Here is a 21,512-nt window from a genome sequence, read left to right on the forward strand (position 1 = left end):
CGTTTACGTTTCGTCATGACAGTGTCCCTTTTGTCTGTTTTTCGCGGTCGTGTTAGGGTTGCCTTTTTTATTTCCGAGTTTAGATGGTGTTCCATTTTTATGATTTGTTTGCTTGTTGCTTCATCGATGATTGTTTCTAGGTCTTTAACGTTGGCTTCTTTTCTTAGCTGTTCGGTTGAGATGTACCACGGGGCAGCCATGACCATCCTCAGAATTTTATTTAGTTTTTGTTGCATTTTTTCCTTTGCGTTGCTGTTGGCTAAGTTCCATATGGCTCCCCCGTAAGTTGCCACTGGTGTAATTATTGCCTTGTAGATTATTACTCTGTTGATAACATTTAGTTTGCTGTTCCTGTTTATTATTGGGTACAGTCTGGATACTTTTCCTTCTATTTTCTTTTTCGTTTCTTCCGAGTGTTGTACTAGGTTAAGTTTTTCGTCTAGGTTTATGCCTAGATATTTGACGGTCTTCTTCCACTCGATTTTTTTTCCGTTTATTGTTATTTCTTCGGGTTTGGGTTTTCTGTCGTTTTTGAATTTGAACGTTATGGCTTCAGATTTATGTTCGTTCACTTTTATTTTCCATTTGTTCAAGTATCGCATGATGATGTCTGCTGCTTCTTGTAGTCTCTTATGAATGCAAGTTTTATGTCGACTTGTAGTGTATATGGCTGTGTCGTCAGCAAATTGTGCTAAGGTTGTCTTGTTCGGTGTTGGTATATCTGCGATGAATATGTTAAAGAGTGTTGGTCCTAGGACTGATCCTTGCGGCACTCCTGCGGTTGCTGCTGCTTCTTTTGAAGTAGCATTTCCTATTTTGACGTAGAATCTTCTGTCATGTAAGTAGGACTTAGTTATGTTGATGAGTTTTGTTGGTATCTTTTATTTTAGCATTTTGTATATTAGCCTTGGGTGCCAGACTTTGTCGAATGCTTTTTCGATGTCCAGAAATACTGCTCCGGTGAGTTGGGAGATCTTTCCTTTGACTATTATATGTTCGGTGAGTCGTATTATTTGTTGTTCGGTAGAGTGTTCGTTCCTAAATCGAAATTGATGATTTGGGATGATATTTCGGTCTTCAATAGCTATTTTTAATCTGTCGTGGATGGTTCTTTCGATGATTTTACTTATTGATGGGAGAAGGCTAATTGGTCGATAGGATGTGGGTTCGTTTTTGGGTTGTTTTTACGGTTCTTTTAAAGTCTTCCCAATTCACGATTTTGATTTCTTGTTCTTCTTTCTCAGGTTCTATTTGTATTTCCATCAGAACGGGATAGTGGTCGGATAATAGCTCGTTTATTGTCGTTAATGTTGTTCGGTATTTTAAATTCTTAATAATGGCGATATCTAGTACATCTACTGAGTCCGTTGCATTGTGTATGTGCGTGGGCTCGTCCGGACCAATTACTATCATTCCTTCTTCTTCTGCAAGATGTTTTAATTTTTGTTGTTTACTCTGTAAACATGTCTACCATGTCTAACCATGTCTGTTGTTTACTCTGCTGTTCCAGTCCGTGTGTTTGGAGTTTAAGTCTCCAGCTAGTATAGTTGCTTGGTCGTCGTTAAAGATGCTCTTGATCTCATTTTCCACAAATGTTTCGTTTGGAGCTAAGTAAGCCGAGTATATGTTTATTGGTCCTTTTTTTGTACTGATTTTGATTCCATTAGCGTTCAGGTGCGTGACGCTTGGTTCCGGTAATTCTTCGTGTTTAATTCGTCTGGAGACAATGGCTGCTGTGCCTCTGCCTTCTCTGCCGTCGGTTCGGTCTCTTCGATAAACATTATAGTTTTGGATGTTAAATGGGTGACAGGGTTTTAATAACGTTTCTGTAACTAGTAATATATCAATTTGGTGATCTTCCAGAAATTGTGTTGTTTCGCTTTTCTTTTTTCTGATGCTGTTGGCATTCCAAAATGCCAGTTTTAACGTCTTCTTTCGGTTTAGGTCCATTAACTTTCGAATATTTTAATGATTTTCTTTTTCTTTGCGAAGAATGTTTTTAATTGCTCATCTGTTGGGTTTGTAAAGACGAATTCCGCGTACATTTCGCCCAGGGTTTCTTTTAATTGTTTTATTCCTTTGTCTTCTGTTTTATTGCTGTCGGCTTTTTTGCTGATGTCATTGATCGAGTCGTTTTCTTTGTTTTCTGTTTCGTCTTTGTTCTGTTTCTTTTTTTCTTAGAATTCTTCTTCCTTCATGCGGACTTCTCTCTTTTTCCAGAAATTGTTTTCTGTTTTTTTCTTTTCTTCTTTTTTTTTAAGATTCGGGTTATTCGGGTTCTTTGCGCATCTTATCCAGGTAGATAGGTGATCCTCGCCGCAGTTTGCACAGCACGGCGCGCTGGTTTTTGGTTTTTGACATTCGTTCGACATATGGTTCTGTCCATATTTCATGCAGCGAAATTCGCCGTGGCAATTTTTTTGAGCGTGTCCAAATAGTTGGCACCGATGAGATTGGATTATTTCCATTCTCGTTCTTAACGGTTCAACCGTTATCGTTATTCCGCAAACTTTCTTGATGTTATAAATTGAACGATATTCCTTTTCTACTTCAACGAGTATCATCGGTGCTGGTTTGCTTTGTTTCCCGTTCATCCTGGTAATTTTGGTTATCGGGTAACTTTGTTTTACTAGTGACCTAGTAAAACAAGGCTACCTTCTTTTGGCTTCTTCTAGTGATTTCCTGTATTATACCTCTGATTACGACCTTCAGTTTCTTTTCCGATCGTAGATCGTAGGTGTAGAACTGTACTTTTTCGGCTTCAAGCAGTTTCTTCAATTGTCTGTAGTTTTCCTCCGTGGTCGGTTCTATGTTGATGCCTTGCGCAATTAGTTTGGCTTTTACGTAGTTTATTATTTTTCGTGCATGATTTGGCTAATTCTGTTCCATTTTTCTTTTTGAGTAAGTACAAGCGGCGCGATTTTATTTTTCTTCCGCGTTTCTTGGTTTTCGTGTTTTTTCCCCATGGAGGTATCCTTGACGGTGGATTTTTCTCCATCATCTTGTTTTTTTTCTTCGTTGACATTTTCCATGATTTCGTCTTCTTCATCTTTTCCTGTATTTTCATCTTCTTCCTCATTTAAGGGTTCAAACCTGTTACTAGTTTGTACCAGGCTTGATGCTTGGTCCTCTTGTCGTCTTCTTTTATTTGTTGTTTTCGGAATGGTTAACTCTTCTTCTTCCATTCCTTCTTTTTTGTCTCGCTGTTCTCTCTCCTTTCTTTCTTGCAGCAGTGTAGCAACGGACCTGAAAAGGTCCTCTAGATCGCTCGTCTGGATGTCTTCAAAGTTGAAGTTGATTACCATGATGTGCGTCAATCGATGCTTCAGTTGAGTGTATGTTATGAAACTCGCGTGTACGAACGTTGCAACACTTTCTTGAAACCCCTGCTTCAATATAAATTGTTTAAATTTGTTGTTCCAGCACTTTGATGCTTGCTTCAAGCCATAAATAGATTTTTGAATTCGGCATACTTGATTAGTTCCATCATTAAATCCTTCTGGCTGGTCCATATATAGTTCTTCTTTAATTTCGCCATAAAGAAAAGCGGCCTTCACATCAAATTGATAAAGTTTCAAGCCTTGCGTAGCTGCTATGCTTAGCAATACGCGCACTGTATCATAACGAGCGACTGGAGAAAATAGCTCGTCGTAATCTATTCCTTCTTTCCGCGCGCACCCTTTTACTACAAGTCTAGCTTTCGCTTTTTCTATTGATCCATCTGGTTTTCATTTCATTCGATATACTCAGCGATTTCGTAGAACTTTCCTTCCTTCTGGTAATTCTTCCATCCACCATGTACCATTCTCTTCATGAGACTTCATTTTCTCATCCATCGCTTTCTTCCACATGACTTTATCTTCAGAATCTATCGCTTCTTCATACGTTCCTGGAGCACATCCCTCAAAATAGGCAAAGTAAGGATTTTTCCTTTCCTGGAATTGTTACCTCGTAGTCGACTTGGTCGACTTGGTATCGACTTGGTAGTTTTTGTTGTCGTTTTGGACGTGTGGGATTTGTTTCTTCTATGTCTTTATTACAATTTTCTGACTTATCTGGGTAATTTTCTTCAAGAATTTCTTCCGTTTCTTCCTTGTTGTTGCCTTCAGATCCCTGAGTTTCAGCGTCATTCTTGAAATTACTCCCCAGGCTGTCCAGTTGGAAGGTCAATTCATTCTCAAATGTAACGTTACAGGATCGCACCAGATCTCTGCGTCCTTCAACGTACACTCTGTAACTATCTGATTCCTCGTAACCAACCAAAAGTCCGCATTCGCTTTTGCTTCCAAACTTTTGTTTTCGATTACGTTCCGGTAGCAAATACCAAACTTTCGTTCCGAACACTCTTAGTTTGTTGATGTCAAAATGACTGACCCTCCCATACCACAGTTCAATTGGTGATTTTTCATTTACTGGTGTAGGTGCCGTTCGATTGAATACAAAAACCGCCGTATTACACGCTTCAGCCCAAAGTTTTATAGGTAATCCCTTTTGTGTAAGCATGGCACGAGCTGCTTCGATTACAGTACGATTTTCTCTCTCCGCCGCGCCGTTTTGTTGAGGCGTTTCTGTCATTGCAACCCGCAACTTAATACCGCGTTTTGATAAAGTCTCTTTCAATGTTTTATTTAGAAATTTCGTTCCCGCGTCACACAATAATGTTTTAATACGAACACCTGCAATATCCGCTTCGTTGAAGAAAGTTTCGATGCACTTTGCTGCCTCATCTTTGGTTTTAAGGCAAAACAATCGTCTGAATTTTGTAAAATCGTCTTTTAAAATTAAGGCATACCTTGAACCACCGATGGACTCACCCGACATAGGTCCAATCAGATCCGCGTTAATCTGTTCACCAGCTTCCTTCGCACGCACCGTTCTCGATCCAAAATGCTTCCGATGCATTTTTCCTTGCACGCAACCGACACAAAATTCATCTTTAATTTCAACACTGATACCATTTCTTTGTAAAAACTTTGCAACATGTCTTTTATTTTGATGTGCTAGTCTTTCGTGCAACACTTGCAACGATTCATTTACTGACGCAACATTTACGACCACGGGATTCACCGGCTTTACTACCGAAATGTCCAAAATCGTCAAACCGTTAGATATTGCCTTTCCGGTTACCAAAATCTGTCCATCACGTTTAACAACACACGAACCATTCGTATGGAAATGGGTTGCGCATCCACTCTTTCTGACTTGCGCGGTAGAAAATAAATTTCCACGCATTCATTCTTAACTCTCTCTTGTATGCTCACTTTTCCTATTCCTAGAGCTAGTAGATCTTGAGAACCAATTCCAGTTATAGAAATTGGAACCCTCAGTGGTACATACGTCTTAAAGTTTTTCTTGTTTGACGTCATGTGCTGGGAACATCAAGAATCAGCAATCCATGCATCCACACCGATGGAATTAATATAGCTGGGCAAAGCCATCAACCTTCCACGATCCGTGTTTTTCGAATTGTTTTCATTGTCATCATTCGATTTCTCTGGGCACTGTGCAGCTTTATGTCCCCTTTTGTGACATTTATAACATTTAAAAAGGAAATTGCTGCTTTTTTTTTCTTTATATCCCCATTTCCACTTTTCGTCGATCCTCTGTTATTGTTCTGTCTGATTCAGTTTCCCAAACCGTTTTTACAGGTATATATTATGTTTGTTTATTATGTTTGTTTCTTTGTTTATCTTTTGTACTGATTGTCTTTGAAGAAATATTGTTGTACAATTGTTTTTCTAGTGGATACTTCACTGGGATTTTTCCTGTTTGTATCCCATAAGCAGAATAAATAAATAAATAAATAAATAAATATTCAACAGGCAAAATATATAAATAAATTATGCAATTCACCAATATGGGTTGTCACCAATTGTTCAAGCAATTTATCTAAATGTTGGCCCGTTCCCATGCCAAATGTTCTTCTCAACCGATCCCACATTTCTTTAGGGGTTTTACAGCCCAAAACATGACGCTTTATGGGTTGACTTAGTGCTCTTGTTATATAAAGCTGGGCTCTTGCACAATCGGATTCGTATTCATCGATAGCTTCCAATTGTTCAGTGGTTAATTTTTCTACCCTTTCTGGTACTTTACGTGCACCATCCACGACGTCAAATAAACGAGTCGCACGAAACAACATGCACATGGATTCCTCCCAAACTTCCCAGTTCTCAGCTCCAAGAAGTTCATCGACACACGACAAGAGATCCGTTTTGTACGCCATTGTTTTTTTTTTTACTTAAACACTCGTGTTTTTAAATTTCTACGTTATTTTGTGTTACCTTATTTATTTCGGTTTCGCACACTCTGGGCCCATAACCTGTTGAGTTGCGGTAATGTTTTTATTAAAACAACGAGCCGTTGATAGAAAATATATTGAAAAAATACTACTGAACTACAAACTATTACGAACTATTTTTAACAGAACAAAGAACAAGGGTAAAGCGTTCCCTTCGTGCTACCAACATGAAGAAATATTTAAATCCGTAGCTTTCGGACGAACAAGTAGCGACATCTATAGGGTAACGTATTGTAATAATACTTAACAAATATTCAACAGAGCTTGTAAACTCTTCACAGTCATTATTCCATCTATAATATGCAGATTTTGGACTCCTGCTACTGAAAAACATCATCCCCATATCATCACCAAATTTCTACCATGTTTAAACTTAGCTATCAGATTATGTGGATATAGGGCAGGCGTCTTAAATAAAAATCAACTGCATGATGATTCTTGTTCTAATTATTGATTTTCTAGTAAATTAATACATAATGTATAGAATGTATAAGACAACATGCAACATTTTCTAATGCAACTCTAAAGTAAGCTATTGAAAAAGTGTATTCTGCTAAGAGGTAAAGTGAATTCTGCTCTTTAATATTCATAATTAATTAGAGGTAGATTGTTATGTAAAAATACTAATTGTTCAACTTTATCAGGCAGTAAGCGATTTCTTCTTTCCTCATAGATGGTACTTGCTTAAGAGAATAGTCGTTCACTGCACACTGTACTTGAAGGTGCTGATAGATATATTTTAACAAGTTGGCTCATTTTCGGATATTTTAAGCTATACTAAACAAATGGGTTCTCTTCTTTGCCCAAAACTTCTCCGCGTAAATAAGCATCCAGCGCAAGAGCAATGTCATTTTTTCATGTTCTGTCGTTTTTCATAGTATATTTATTAGAAGACGCTATTTCTCTGTAACAGTCCCAGAATATACAATGAGCTTCATCTACTGCATTTGAACATAGTTGCTGGTTATTTTTCGTACAGATGTCATTAGCTGAGTTTAAATCCCTTCGAAGATCTTCCAAAAAAAAAGTTTGCCTTATTTCAAAAATATTTTTGGGTGAAAAATATTAGGGATGTTCCGAAGCTTCGGTCTTGCGTCGGTATTCGGTCTCTTTATAAAATATTAAGCAGCCATTGTATTCGGTCGGCCGAAGCGTGAGTCATGATGGAAGCCTCAGCCCCCTATTATTATTATTGCTACCGGGCTGAGGAGAGCGGCCCCTCTCGTTACCGCGACCTATAAGATCTATTGTAACTTTAGCCCTCCAAAGGTTTAGGGCAAATGTAGGTCCTTAATGAACCTTAGTATTGTCCTGAGGTCTTGAACCTTTATGTCGGTAGGTAACAAGGGAGTTTTACCGAAAATGTTGTGTCTTAGACGGCCTCTGGTGACGCAATTATGTTCAGCAGTTTCTGACTCGTCGTTGCATAGTCGACAAGTTTGATCCTCAGCTTGTCCAATGTGGAAGAGGTGGTATTTTAGGGGCGCATGATCGGTCAAAATCCTCAGCCCCCTACATAATATGCTTTCTTATAAATTTTTACTTGTTACTTACATATATGTAGGGGAGAGCGGGTCACAGTGGCCACCTTTTTGGATTTTATTTTTTTTTCTCTTCTATGAGTGCTTTCATTGATATGTAGTTTACAGGATTATAATAAATAGAGTTTTTGGTATTTCTAAAAAATTTATTAAAAAAAAACAAATGATACATGAAATAAAAAATAAGGGTTTGGTGGGAACATGAAAACTGGCCACTGTACCCCGCGCTACATACATGGGACACAGTGGTCATCCAACTAGAATAATAAGGAGAAGAATTAAACAAGACGGAATTACACCACGTTATAGCCACTAGCTAATTATTTATTCTAGATTTGCAATCTAGAGGTACCTCCAGAATTTAAAGGTGGTGGAAGATCGGTAACAATATCACCGATTGGTACTACTGCATCATCTTTAACATTAGCAAATACAAACTTATTTCCAACTTTCCTTAAAAAGTTAATGAAATATTCATTTAATACCGTATTAATATTTTCCACTTTCCCAACAAAATATTTTATGGTTTTTTTTTGTTGTAAACTTGATTATAACAAATGAATTAACCACAATATTTACACTGTCAAAATTCTCTATAGAATTCTCTGATAAGTCCGACATCTCATTTTCAGTCTCACTTGTGGATTCTATAAGTTCCATAATGGGTTTTTTCTATTGTTTTTATCACTCTTTTCCATATTTTTCCTGTCTCGATTTTTGCAAGATGTCTTCTTCTAGCTCAGTCATAACTGGCGTGCTTGTCAAAACTTCTACTCTCTTTTTCTTCCTCCCATCCCTTTTAGTTATACTCTCTTGTGTACTGGCTTTCGGATATGGGCGCAACACCTCTGGTGACACAAAATTGGAGGCTGGCACATTATTCTTTGATGGCGAAGCTTTCCCCGGTATCACAGAAGAACACTTACTGGATGTACTGGTTGATGGTATGACTTGACCTAAAGGAGTTGTTAGACGTGGATTTTCTGTTTCTTTACTAATTGATGTGGACTGCTCACTTCCTAATCTATCTGTTACATCTGCTGCTAAATACTCATCGCCTCCGTATACACATTTATTTATTGGGAAAATACCTGTGCTTTCAAAGGTAGATACGCAATTCTTTTGTGTAAAAGCAAGTGGATAGGCAATCCCTAACTGTTAGGGCCTAACAGTTCAGCAATCTCGTAAATTGTTATCCTTTTTCCAGGATTTATTGCAAGGCAGGATCTACAGGCCTCATTATAATAACGTTTCAGAGTATCATATACACATTTGTCAAGTGGCTGCAACTTATGGCTTGTATGACGTGGTAGTGTAAAAAGAATAATTGTTTAAAAAGAATAACGCCAGAATTCTTTGCTAGCTTAATGACCTCAAAGGATAAATGTGTTTCATGGTTATCCATTAATAGTAATACAGGATCTGGTAACGAAGGTCTGGCGTACTTAATGAAATGATGCATCCAGTTTTCAAATATTTTAGACGTTATCCAACCCATCGGTGAAGCTGCCCCTATTCCTACAGGAGCATTCTTAATCATATTATCTTTAAAATTAACTCTGGGAAATATTAAAAGAGGCGGTGTACAATTTCCAAGAGCGTTAATTGTACTACACATGGTCACCAGAACACCTCGTTCAGCGGAGGTAATTTGGCCAACTTGCCTCTGTCCTTTTTGTGCAATTATTTTGGTTGATTCCTGGACTGTGGTTAAAGCTGTTTCATCAGTATTATAAATTCTACTTGCGTTCAATATTGGATATTTTTCATATAAATCTGTTAAATCATCATAGAACTTATGGACAACGGGCTTATTAAAAGCCACAGATCTTGATACAGATTGATCACGGTGCCAGCTTTCCGGAATAATTTTGTTGTTAGCCAATGCAAGGTCGTATGCCAGTTTTCTAGCAGCTTTCGCTGGTAAATCATGATGTAGTTTTCCACATTTTATTAGGTAATGGCATAACTCCAACTCTTCTTCATTAGTAAAAACTTTTCTGCATTCATAATTTGGTTTCATTCTTGGAAAGTCTGGTTCATCCCAATTTATATTTATATCACGGCATTTTTTGATATACCTACGCAACGCGGTTCGTGATATATTGTAACGAACTGCAGCCGATTTTGCCGATAAACCTTCATTTAACCCTTAACTGGTCCGGTGACTCATTTGTCGCACTAACAGTCAGGCGTAGTCTCCAGGACTACTTAACTTAATAGGTCAATAAGACTGCAAATGTGCAAATAAACTCAATATTTTGTTCATTACTGGATACTATAGATATTAGGAAACTTGTATGCATAGAAATAAACTGAACTAAAGCAATATATAAAAAGAGTTTACCTAAATTATAATTTTTTCCGAAAAGTTAATTAAATCTAGTTTTATAGTAAGTACTTAATTATTATAAAACCTTAACAAACTTTCGTTTATGTTATTAGTTATGTTAGGTATTAGACAAACTAAAAAATAAAGGATAAATAAATTTGACAAAAATATCATATTCCAGCAAGGGCCAAAGTTTTTTATTTTTCAGCGCAGTCATTGCAGACTGGTTTTGTACATTGTAGACAAACCGGCTTTTTGCAAGCAAGACACAAGTATTTTGTCATTCTATGTTTCTTTGAACGACACAAGTAGCAAATTTTATGTTTTTCTAGAATCAGATCATATGTCTTGGGTTCTTCTGCACCTGGGACTCCAAGTATTCTACCAATAGTACTGCGTAGTTCGCGTGGGATAACCGACATCGTCAACCGCCGTCTCATGTGATCCTCTACCAATTGCTTGGCTAGCTGCATTCCAAAAATACTTTTTTCTTTAATGGTTGGATTATCTCTATAACATTGGTGTAAGATATATGAATTGATCACAGAAATGTCTAGTAGGCGAAAAAATATTGCTAAAGGCCATCTTCGAGTGCGACGACTTGAGGTGCTTTTCGAACATTTTTCGTCCAGAGAATCTACTCCGCCTTTATTTTCATTGTAGTAGGAAACTATTTCGGGCTTTTGTACTAATGGATCATCAAATCGTCTGTTATGCATGGACGATATTAGTATCGTGGCTTTTCCAATTTTACCAACATATGAAATCAACGTGCATTCTTTCCTGAATCCATACAGTGTTGAGTTAGCTGCTCTTTTCTTATTGGGTTGAAAAGATTGTGGTATTTCGGCCTTATTTTTTTTTAGTGTACCGACGTACATCAAATTATTTTTCCATAACAGATCAACTACTTGTATGGAAGAATACCAATTGTCAGCTGTAATATTACGATTGCTGTTAAAGATTGGTTTCGCTAAACGTAACACAGCTTGAGTAGGCTTTAGTAACCTCTTCTCTTCACCATTGAGGCCAAAACTATCAGAATCTTTTCCCGTATAGATGTATGCGTTATATAGATAACTGTTTCGTGCGTCGGTAAGGCACTGTATTTTGAGGCCGTACTTTGCCGGTTTATTAGGTATGTACACTTTGAAGCGGCACCTTCCTCGGAAGCATTTCATCTATTGTAACAGACTGTGAAGTCCATAAACATTTTGACAATTTTCTACAAATGTGTTGAAAACAAATGAAAATGCTGCAGCCGGATCGTTCTTCTTCCGCTCTTCCCTGTCCTGAGAATTGTCGAATCGTATAGCCGTCAAAAGAACAGCAAATCTCTTCTTACTCATGACTGCTCTAAATATTTCTCTTCCACTTCCGTCCGTTGCGAATATACGGTCTATATTTTCATGACTCGAATTGAATATCGCCGTATATACTAGAAGCCCTAAAAATGCCTTCAGCTCAGTGATATCTGTGTCTGTTACATGATGTCTGGATTGTATAGAATATCTCTCACGAATTGAACTTAGTTTTTGGTTGGTGTGCTGTAGAATATGTTGAAACATTTTGTTATCGAAAAGCAAATTCGAAAAGAGGTTACGTGCTTTTGATTTTAGAATCGGAATTTTTATTATAATATTATGCTTTCGGGTCCGAGATGAAGGCAAAACTTCCGACGTACACCATCTATACCGATTTTTGCCATATAAATACTTCTTGTTCACATTATCTACAATATTTACACTTTCATCTACGAAGTCCTCGCTAGCAGACAGTTCTGAATCGCTATCGTGCTCTAATTCAATTAGGTTGTCTTCCGATACGTTATCTATGTCGCTGTCGCCGCTGTCTGTAGTATTTTCGTACCATTTTAAAAGAGCTTTATCAAAATCAGGATCGTCACAAACCACTCGTTTTGAAGACCCGGCCATATTTCGGTAAATCTACCACTAACAAAAAAGTTACACAAATGGACCGACGTAGTCTGAGAGACTATTATAGATATCTTACCCGTTATAACTTTTAAGCCGATGTTACAATCACGGTACAAATTGTATACTAATGATGCTCAGAGAGGTGGGAGATTAGGCGGAAGGACAGGTTTGTACACGCTTTTAATAACCGCTGAGAAACAAGTATTTCAATCGCGTAGTCTGCTGGACTACACCGGACCAGTTAAGGGTTAATACAGATCTAACAGTTGCTTTCATATCGTTTTCATCTGTTAGACCAATAGTGCTTTTGCGTTTCCTGTTGCGTGGCATCGCCACAAACTTACAATCTGAAACCAACAAAAACATGCCTCAGCCCTAACACATTATTACATAATTCGAGGTTTTCATCATCTTCCTCAAACTCTGTTCCAGAACCATCATCAGAAGGAATCTCCTCAAATAACAGGTAGGCTTGATCTGACGTCAGTTTCTCCAAATTTATCCATTTAGACATACTGAAATATCATATCCTCAAAATACTCATATTTCAAAGTGGTTCAACAGCGAAACCACAACAAAATGCAATATGTAGCCTAGTGTGCTTAAAATTACAACTGTGGTTTACATTTACTGACTTCATAAAACATAAAAACAAAGAAAAGTTATAGCACTTACTTGAAAGTATATGGAAAACAATGTATTGTTCAAATTGTAATGAAATGGAAAATCTGTAAACAGAGTCTATCTGTGCGAGTACTTATGCGTTTGATTAACTGAGGGTGCTGTATAGACTGTTGTTATTATATGGGTTTCCACTAAAACCACTTTACTGATGAGGAAAGAATTTTTGAAACTATGGTTACAATCTGAAACCACTTCTCCTGAAATGGTTAATAAGTACGATATTGACTTTCGATCAGTTTTGTCTGTAGCCCAACTTGCGTCAACAAAACACTCTAATTTTAACTCAATTTCCATTCGCGATTTACCAAAGAAAAGTTTATAATTTAATGTCCCTTTAATATATCGAAATACGCGTTTTAAATTTACCCACAACATTTCATATATCGGTGTGTCTTGAAAGCGACTAAAGTAGTTTACCGCGGCGCATAGGTCAGGTCTTGTTCCTAATGCTGCATAAATTAGACAATCAATGAACTCTTGATAAGGAACACTAACTATTTGGGTATTTTCTTTTGAGTCAATTTCCAGGTTTCTTACACAAAGTGATGCTGCTGCATTGCAGTTTTTCATATTAAAACGGTGTAGCACTCGTGCAAGACATTGTTTTTGATCCAGGTGAATTCCATATTCTGATCTGATTATGGTAATTCCAATAAAATGATGCAAATTTTCCAAGATTTATCATATCAAAACTTTCATTCAGTTTTCTTTTAATTGATTTCATGTCTTCTTTTGAGTTGGTTGCAATAATTAAGTCATCAACATATAGTAATATGTACAGTCGTGTTCACGGGAAATGCACACTCAAGGTCAAGCGTTGTTGTGAGATGCGACATGCCGCTGATTAAACGGGCTAAGCCGAGCGCCCACGAGCCACGAGCTTCGTGTAAACTATTTGATATGCTGAATAAAACTATCATATAGTGCCATAAATACCAAAAATATCTTTTAATTAAATAATTATACAAATTCGAGTTAAAAATTATCCTTTTGCTAGATCTATTTTCAATATTTATTTTGTTAAATATTTTTATAGGTACCCTATAAAAGCAAAAATTTTCAAAAAAGTGACCACACTTTTTATACATGAATAATTAAATCGGTAATCAATTTAATGGTCTTAAATTGCTTGATTTTTCTAGCCTATACATTACTACTATAATAAATTTAGCATTTAAGAAAGTAACTCTACATTTGATGGCTTGACTCGATGTATTATATGCATATTAAACTTTTGTTATAAAAGTAATTAGTTAATTATGAATTTCATGTGTTTCTGTTATTTTACAGACTTCTCAAATTGCCGCGGGAACCATCGGGAACCACAAGCCATGGAGTTTGAATAAGCTATGTATTCAAAGGTGAATACTTTGTGAGCAGTTTTGAAAATTGCCAAGGCTAATCAAGATTGAAGAAACCGATAGTTGCAATGATGGATAATTGCATAGCTAAAATATGTTGACTGCACATGTTTTGTATAATATTTAATGAATCTCGTACTGTATAACTTCGTCTACTGGATTAATCAAGCCCTAAAAGTTCCTTTTATGTTGGCTTGTACATATTATCACGTCAGCAATGGACATAAATTTGGCTAATAGTTTTACAAAATGCTGCTGAAATATCTTAATAGTTTTGCATTTTTTAAATGAGCCGTTTATGGTTGTGCTTCGAATAGTTACACAAGCGCTCAAAAGAGGTTTTTTACATCTCTCTTGCTATGAAACAAAGTAGTTCTTTATAGATCGCATGTGTACGTTGTTTTGTTGGCAGTTTATTTTGTCGAAATTGTTTGTTGCAAAAAGTAAAATAGTTTAAACGGTACAAATTTAAAAACAAATTGTACATCTACAGTTATTTAAATTTTATCATATTATTATGTTTTATGTTTTATCATATTATTCACATATTATTTTTCAAATAAGAAAAAATACGTGATTAATGACGTTAAAATCGACAGGGTAGTTTTTAAATTATTCCAAAAAAGTAGGGGTAATAAGTAGGGAGTATGATATATCAATGAAAAGGTCTTTGAAAATAAATATCAGTTTACATTTACCACTTTTCGATAGATACTTTCGTCTTCAAGCTAGAGATAGAGACTTCTTCTAATTGTAAGATATCTTAATAAATAAGCCGTTTATGGCTGTGCTACAGATAGGTACACAAGCGCTCTCTCAAGAATAACAGCAAAAGAGCTTTTTTACATCTTTCTTGCTATGAAACAAAGTGGTTCTTTATAGATCGCATGTGTACATGCAAATTGTTATTTTTGCGATTGTTTTGTTGGCAGTTTGTTTTGTCGAAATTGTTCGTTGCATAGGGTAAAATAGTTTAAATGGTACAAATTTAACCCTTCGTCTGTAAACGGTTTTCTAGCACCTTCCGTCTGTAAAGGTGGGTCTTTCGGGTCCGGCCGTTTTTTCATCCTGTTAATGCACTTAAAAAATTTTATAAACAATTCATGATAATGTTCGAAACCTTCAACTTGATAAATCAATCATAAAATTATCGAAAAATTTATTTTTGCATACATATTTTTTTATACAAATGAAGAAATTCAGTTAATAAGAGTAATTTACTAAAAAAATCATAACTTTTGAAAAAGTAAGATATCGAAATTTTTGAAAAGAAAATTGATAATGAAAATAATGCTAATTTTTACAAAAAAATATTTTCTTTTATTTATTTAATATTAAGTGCTTAAGTTTGTACAGATAAAATAGACAATAAAATAAACGTTAGGAATTAGTATTATTTTATTTGTTCTAATTTTAATGTATTTATTTATTAAGTATATCAGTATTTTTTATCAAAAAACTATTAAAGCATATTAACCAAACATTAAACAAAATTATTACTTCTTAAGTAAAAAAAACTATTGTACACAATGAGCACAACAAACGCAACGATGTTCCTCACAGACAGGTTTTTGACACTTTATGCAGCAATACCCCGTTTTTTTATCTTTATCGCTTTTACAAAAATGACATCTCTTTCTCTTCGTTAGTTTATCTGTTTTTAAGATTGGATTGTCAAACTCATTCAAACCTAAAATCTCTATGATGCCATTGACTATGGATTTGTGCATTCCGTTCGTCGTTAAGCGATCTTGTAAATGTGGTTTTATAAGTGCAAGAGACAGTTCTTTTAAAAACTCTCTTTTATTTTTATTTTCATTTTCAGGTAAAAAATTATATAGAATGCACCCATTAACACTGGCCTGATCCAACATGCCCAAAAAAAAGCGCATTGGCCAGCGGCTGGTTGTACGGGTGCAGGAATAATTTCCACAAAGCTGGTCAAAGACATCTGTACCACATTTGTTTTTATTATAAAATTCTATAATTTCCGGCTTTCCATTATTTTCACACGCTTTTCCGGTTTTATGCATTGACGACAACAACAAAACAACTTTATTTTTCTTTGGGCAATACGAGAGTAAAATGTTCTGCCCGTCGTAACCATACCTTGCAGCGCCGATCGAAACATTTCTTTTGAATGATTCCGGAATTTGACGCTTATTTTTTCTAAGTGTGCCTACCATTGATATATTAAAATTTTTTTTCATTTTGTTACAAATCTCAACTGAAGTGAACCAATTATCGCACGTAATATTTCTATGGGTGTTATGAATTGGTTCACTCAATTTACGCACGTAATAGGAAGGAACACTCTCACCTTGTTCTGTCTGTACTTTTCCAGTGTACGGTATGGCATTGTACATATAAAAAGTTTTTGCGTCATTCATGGAAACTATTTTGATTCCATACCGCGCCGGTTTTGATTTTATATAAACACGTCCCGAAAAACGTCCACGAAACCCTAATAACTGTTCGTCAATAGTTAAAAACTGGCTCGGAGTATAGTTATTTTGGCAGTTCTGTATAAAAATATCCCAAATTTGACGAATTGGTGCTAGTGCGTCTTCAAGGCGTCTTGCAGATCGTGTAGCCTTGTCATCAAATCGAAGCCGACAACTAATAAATTCGAATCGTCTTTGTGACATTGTCGCTTTATGCAGTTTTGATCCAAACTCGCGCGACCAGATCTCCGTTAAATTTACACGATTATTGTTTTGCATGCCGCCAAAATATAGGAGACCTATAAATGCCTTCAACTCGTTTAAAGTAATTGGTTGGAACGATGCACAATCATTGTTGTCCTGTATAAATCGCTCGATTTCGGCGTTAGTATATTTCAAAACAATGTTTAAAATGTCCTGAGTGAATAATGTGCTCCAAATTTCTAGAATTGTACGTGATCTTGCAGCCGCACCAATGACTTTAGGCAAAATGATAGTAATATTTGACCTACGGCCTCGAGATTCTGGCGTAGTGAGACACCATTGATGCTTATCCTTCCCGTAAACAAATTTTCGACGTCTGCTTCCTTCTACAGTCTCTGGCTCATCCTCAACTACACTTTCGTCTTCTTCCGATTGTTTATCTGAAACATGACTTTCACTATCATCACTGTCAGCCTCTTCAACATTATCGATTTCTTCTTCACTGTCTTCGCCTCCAAAATAAGAAATTATTGGACGTTGGCGAAGTACGCGCGCTACGTCGTCAGCCGATCGTTGTGCCATTTTGAGTTATAGCACTGAGAAAAATTTGTTTGATTGTTTTTTTTTGTAGTCAAAAAAGAACGTCAATGCAAAAAATAAATTTTTCGATACTGCTTTAAAAGTTGACGTTTACACAGTACTTAGCAACTGTCAAAACAATTGTTTTTTGTCCACAGCACGCTACGTCCTATATGTAAAAGACTTTTACGTCCAGCTACAATAATCAAAGAATTTGATACTGAATAAATTACAAACGCAAAATAATTAACATTTTATTGTTTTATCATTTCATATTTAAATGCAAATTTATAATAGTATATTTGTGACATTTAAAATTCGCTATCGCTCGCAATAGCGCTCGTTCTCGAATGTAAAAGTTTCATTTCACTATCTTATATCAAAAATAAAAATTTTCACTTTCCTGCGAGATCAGTATACGCCGGCTGTAAACCTGGGTCTTTTGTGTTCGCTACAGATTTAACCTGTTAACAACAACTGTACAACAGAAAATGAAAACTTTAACCTTGTGCGTTCATCACCTATCACACATTACCTTTTTTTAGGTGGGGGTCCGAACTATGTCTATTCACTTCTTAGAAAATTATTTGCCTAAACAGTTGTAGCTCGGACACGAAATACCCAGGTTTACAGACGAAGGGTTAAAAACAAATTCTACATGTTATTATGTAGTTATTTAAAAGTTTGGTGATAACTTTTTAACTTCAGTAATATTGTTTTTGTGACGCTCACCATTGTAAAGCCTTTACTTCAGAGCTTTTCCTGAGGACATGACGATGTAGTGAGTTACAGCTAGGGTTGCCACCTTTTTGGCAACAAAAAAATCGGCCTTTGGGGTAAAAAGCACTCTAGGTAATGCAAGACAGATTGAAATACTAATGAATGTTTAAAACAAAAATGTAAATGTAAATACAAATAAATTTAAAATTTGAAAATAACAAATATGTTCTTCAACGGAATAAATTTGTTTAAAATTTAATGTGATATTTTGTATTTGATTTTGCTGCTCTAATAAGTTCTGCTTTACCACTTAATGATGAATACAGTTCTGAACAAGAAAGCTGAATGTTGAATGAATGCATAGTTCTGCTTTTACAATTGTACTGATACCTACTGTTTCTGTCATCATTCCATAGCTAATTCATGAGGCTAAAAATTCTTTTCATGTCAGCATTACTACAAAGATCAGATAAAACTAATTGAACTATTTCTAAATTTGAGCCTCCACTTTCTTGAAGAAAGAGGTAGATTATTTTTCCACAACAAAAATAGCTTCACTACTGAAAGAAGAACACACCCTGTACAAGAAAGATAAAGACTATCATAATCGGCATCGTGAAGTTCAAAGCCAATATGAGAGTCAATTAAAATTATTTCATTCAGTTCTGGAATACTGCCCTTCAAACATAGTGACTTAAATAATAAAAACAGGTTGTTTTCAAAATTAAATCACTTTTCTAAGTACCGTCGAGTAAGTACCTCTTCGATTTTTCAGGATTTTTGTCGTTGAATTCCTTATAGTGTAGAGAAAATAAGGAGAATTTGGGTATGTTAATACATTTGGTAGACTCTACTGAATCGGAAAAAAAACTTGTTTTTAAGTTTTCCAATAAAATTGAAAAAAATATTTTTATAGGTGTCCCAATTGACCCCACAAAAGGGGTCAATCAGGACACTCCGTTTAAACCATGAAAATTTAATATTTTTCATTTTTAAAAATTTACTCCATCAAAAAAAACACATCAAAGAAAAATAAACTGTATTGTGTAAAAAACCTTAAAATGAAATAATTAGCATCAATATATCTCCTGCATATGATCACAATAACTTAACACTCTTCTCTAAGTAACAAAACGAATAATAACCTACTAATCACTCAGTTTAAAACAGTCTTTACAACAAGGAACAACTTATTTATTACCTACATAGTGAATGAAGCAAGTTTCAGAAAAGATGGAAATTGGTATCCTCCTCTTCTTAATTTGGTCGGTTTTGCCAATTTCATCCTTGTTCCTGCTTATAATGCATGTATCTTCAATATTAGGGTAAAGGAAACAATTTGTTTTTTTTCGATTAGGTCGTAAAAATGTTACTTCTATTTCATTCTCGACCTTTCTTACATGGTCAATGAAATATTTTTCGGTTTTATTTGTTTCGAAAGACACTTCAATGATCGTCAACTAATAACTCATCAGTCTCATCATTAAATTTGGTTGTACCATTAATATCATTAGAATCTTCTGACTGATTAATCTCGGCAGTAAAATCTTCCTCAGCATTCATTGGGTCATCTTCAGAACGCCTGCGACACTTAGATATTCCCGCAGCAGTTTTAAAACGCTAGTGGCCTTTAGATGGTCCCGCAGCAACTTTATCTATTACTGGAAAGTCTTCTTTGCGCACACTTTTTCCAGGATCAACAACCACCGTTTTCTTTTTGGTTAGTGTATGTAGGTTTACAAGCGTTTCTACTGTCACTCAACAGATCGATGACAGCCCCTGCCCAATGATTTGGATCATTCTCATCCTCTTGAAGAATTCTCTGTTTTGGCAAACGTTTTAAAACCTGATGTCTATCTAGTGGAACTATTCCGGTAGCGGAAAATCCGTTTTTGATATTAGCACTCATCGTCTCTAAAATATCAATGGCTCGTTTTAATAAGGAGGGACTTATAATTCTTCGATCATTTTTTCCAAATCAAGCACACGCTGTTTAAGCATGTTAATCCTAGTGTCTTTCTCCTGAAGCATCGCTTGGAATTTTTATATTTTAATAAAAATATCTATAAGATGATTTGTTGTCTCTTGCACCTCATTAATAAAATTATTAACGTTCTTTTGTAACAAATAAATTTCTTGAGCATCAGTTTCATTTAGAGTTCTTGTGATTTCTGACATTTTCCAAATAATAAATAGCTACAGGATGTTCTTCAATGTTTTCTGATGTATTTTTGTTTACTGATCTTGAACGCAGACGGTAAAAATTTTGAAAAACACGTGATACGCGAATAAAGTTAAAGTGTATGTCTTGTTCGCACAACGGTCGTACACTTGCTCTGGTCGTACACTATTGTTTAGGCAAGCCACCTTTATATTTTTTCTTCCAGTCTTGTAAAACCTTTCGCCAACATTTCTTTAAGGGAGCAAACACGGCCACATCAAGCGGCTGTCTAATGTGGGTTGAATTCGGTAGCAATAAACAAAATTTGACCTCATTTTCCTCACATAATTGTATCACCTTTAAGGATAAATGGCTACAGAGATTGTCGCCAATAACAACCCTTGGTGCCGGTTGTTTTTTCTAAAATGGAAGGGCAATAGAAATGAACCACTCCTCAAATAGTGGCTGGTCAAACCAACCAGATTTGTTTCTTCCATATCGAGCTCCTGTTGGACCATTTTGCAACCATGTGTCATATAAATATTCACTCTTGTAAACTATAAATGGTGGGAGTAAGGAGCCTGCCCCACTTGCTGCAAACATTACAGATGTAGACGTTTTCGAAGAATCAATAATTCTTTCTGGATGACGAGTGGTTCTTCTCACTATGTCCTTTTTCCTTCCAGGGTCATCCACAAAACAGGTTTCGTCGTAATTTACAATGGATCCTGATTCAACATTCAATAAAAGATTTTGCAAATTATCGAAATGCAAATTTATGCTATCTTCGGAAACACCGGCTCTCGATCGCTTAATATTTTCACAAAGCCTCTGTGAGGATATTCTTATATCTCCGGTAAAACAGCGTAGATTATTTTTAAACTTTTTCACTTTTACGCCTTTCCGATCAAGATAGCCTTTGACGATGGAACGAATGCCTATTTTTTCAAAAGGCAGCCCCCACTCCGCCGCCAAAGTTACTAACTCAACTAGCCTAGTTTCCTCAGCATTTGATAAGAGAGTTGGTCCTCCATGTTTCCCTTGTACGGACTTAGAATGCCGTTGTAGGATGGATTTTGGGATGTTATATATTTCGGTTCCTTGCCTAAGAGTGATTTGTCCCTTCTTGTAGCGACTTAACACTGTTTTAAGCATGGCATCGCTGTAATTTTGGTAAACAAGACATGATTAACAACGTTACCTGTTTCGAAACAAACAGCTAAAAGAAAATCAAGTACGCGTTATCCT

The 21,512-nt window shown here is 35.9% G+C and overlaps 2 protein-coding genes across 2 annotated transcripts in view; one reads left to right on the plus strand and one right to left on the minus strand.

The window, feature by feature from the left end:
• The window catches only part of LOC111417718 (putative nuclease HARBI1), a 351,867-nt gene that overhangs the window by 221,258 nt on the left and 109,097 nt on the right, over positions 1–21,512 (plus strand). The window lies entirely within an intron of this gene.
• LOC111417717 (piggyBac transposable element-derived protein 4-like) lies at positions 15,146–18,032 on the minus strand. Its single transcript, XM_023050080.2, has one exon. It carries the CDS (start codon positions 17,384–17,386, stop codon positions 15,674–15,676), a length of 1,713 nt encoding a protein of 570 aa, XP_022905848.1. The 5' UTR covers positions 17,387–18,032; the 3' UTR covers positions 15,146–15,673.

Source organism: Onthophagus taurus, chromosome 11 (genome assembly GCF_036711975.1).
Source record: "Onthophagus taurus isolate NC chromosome 11, IU_Otau_3.0, whole genome shotgun sequence".
Classification (NCBI taxonomy): domain Eukaryota; kingdom Metazoa; phylum Arthropoda; class Insecta; order Coleoptera; family Scarabaeidae; genus Onthophagus; species Onthophagus taurus.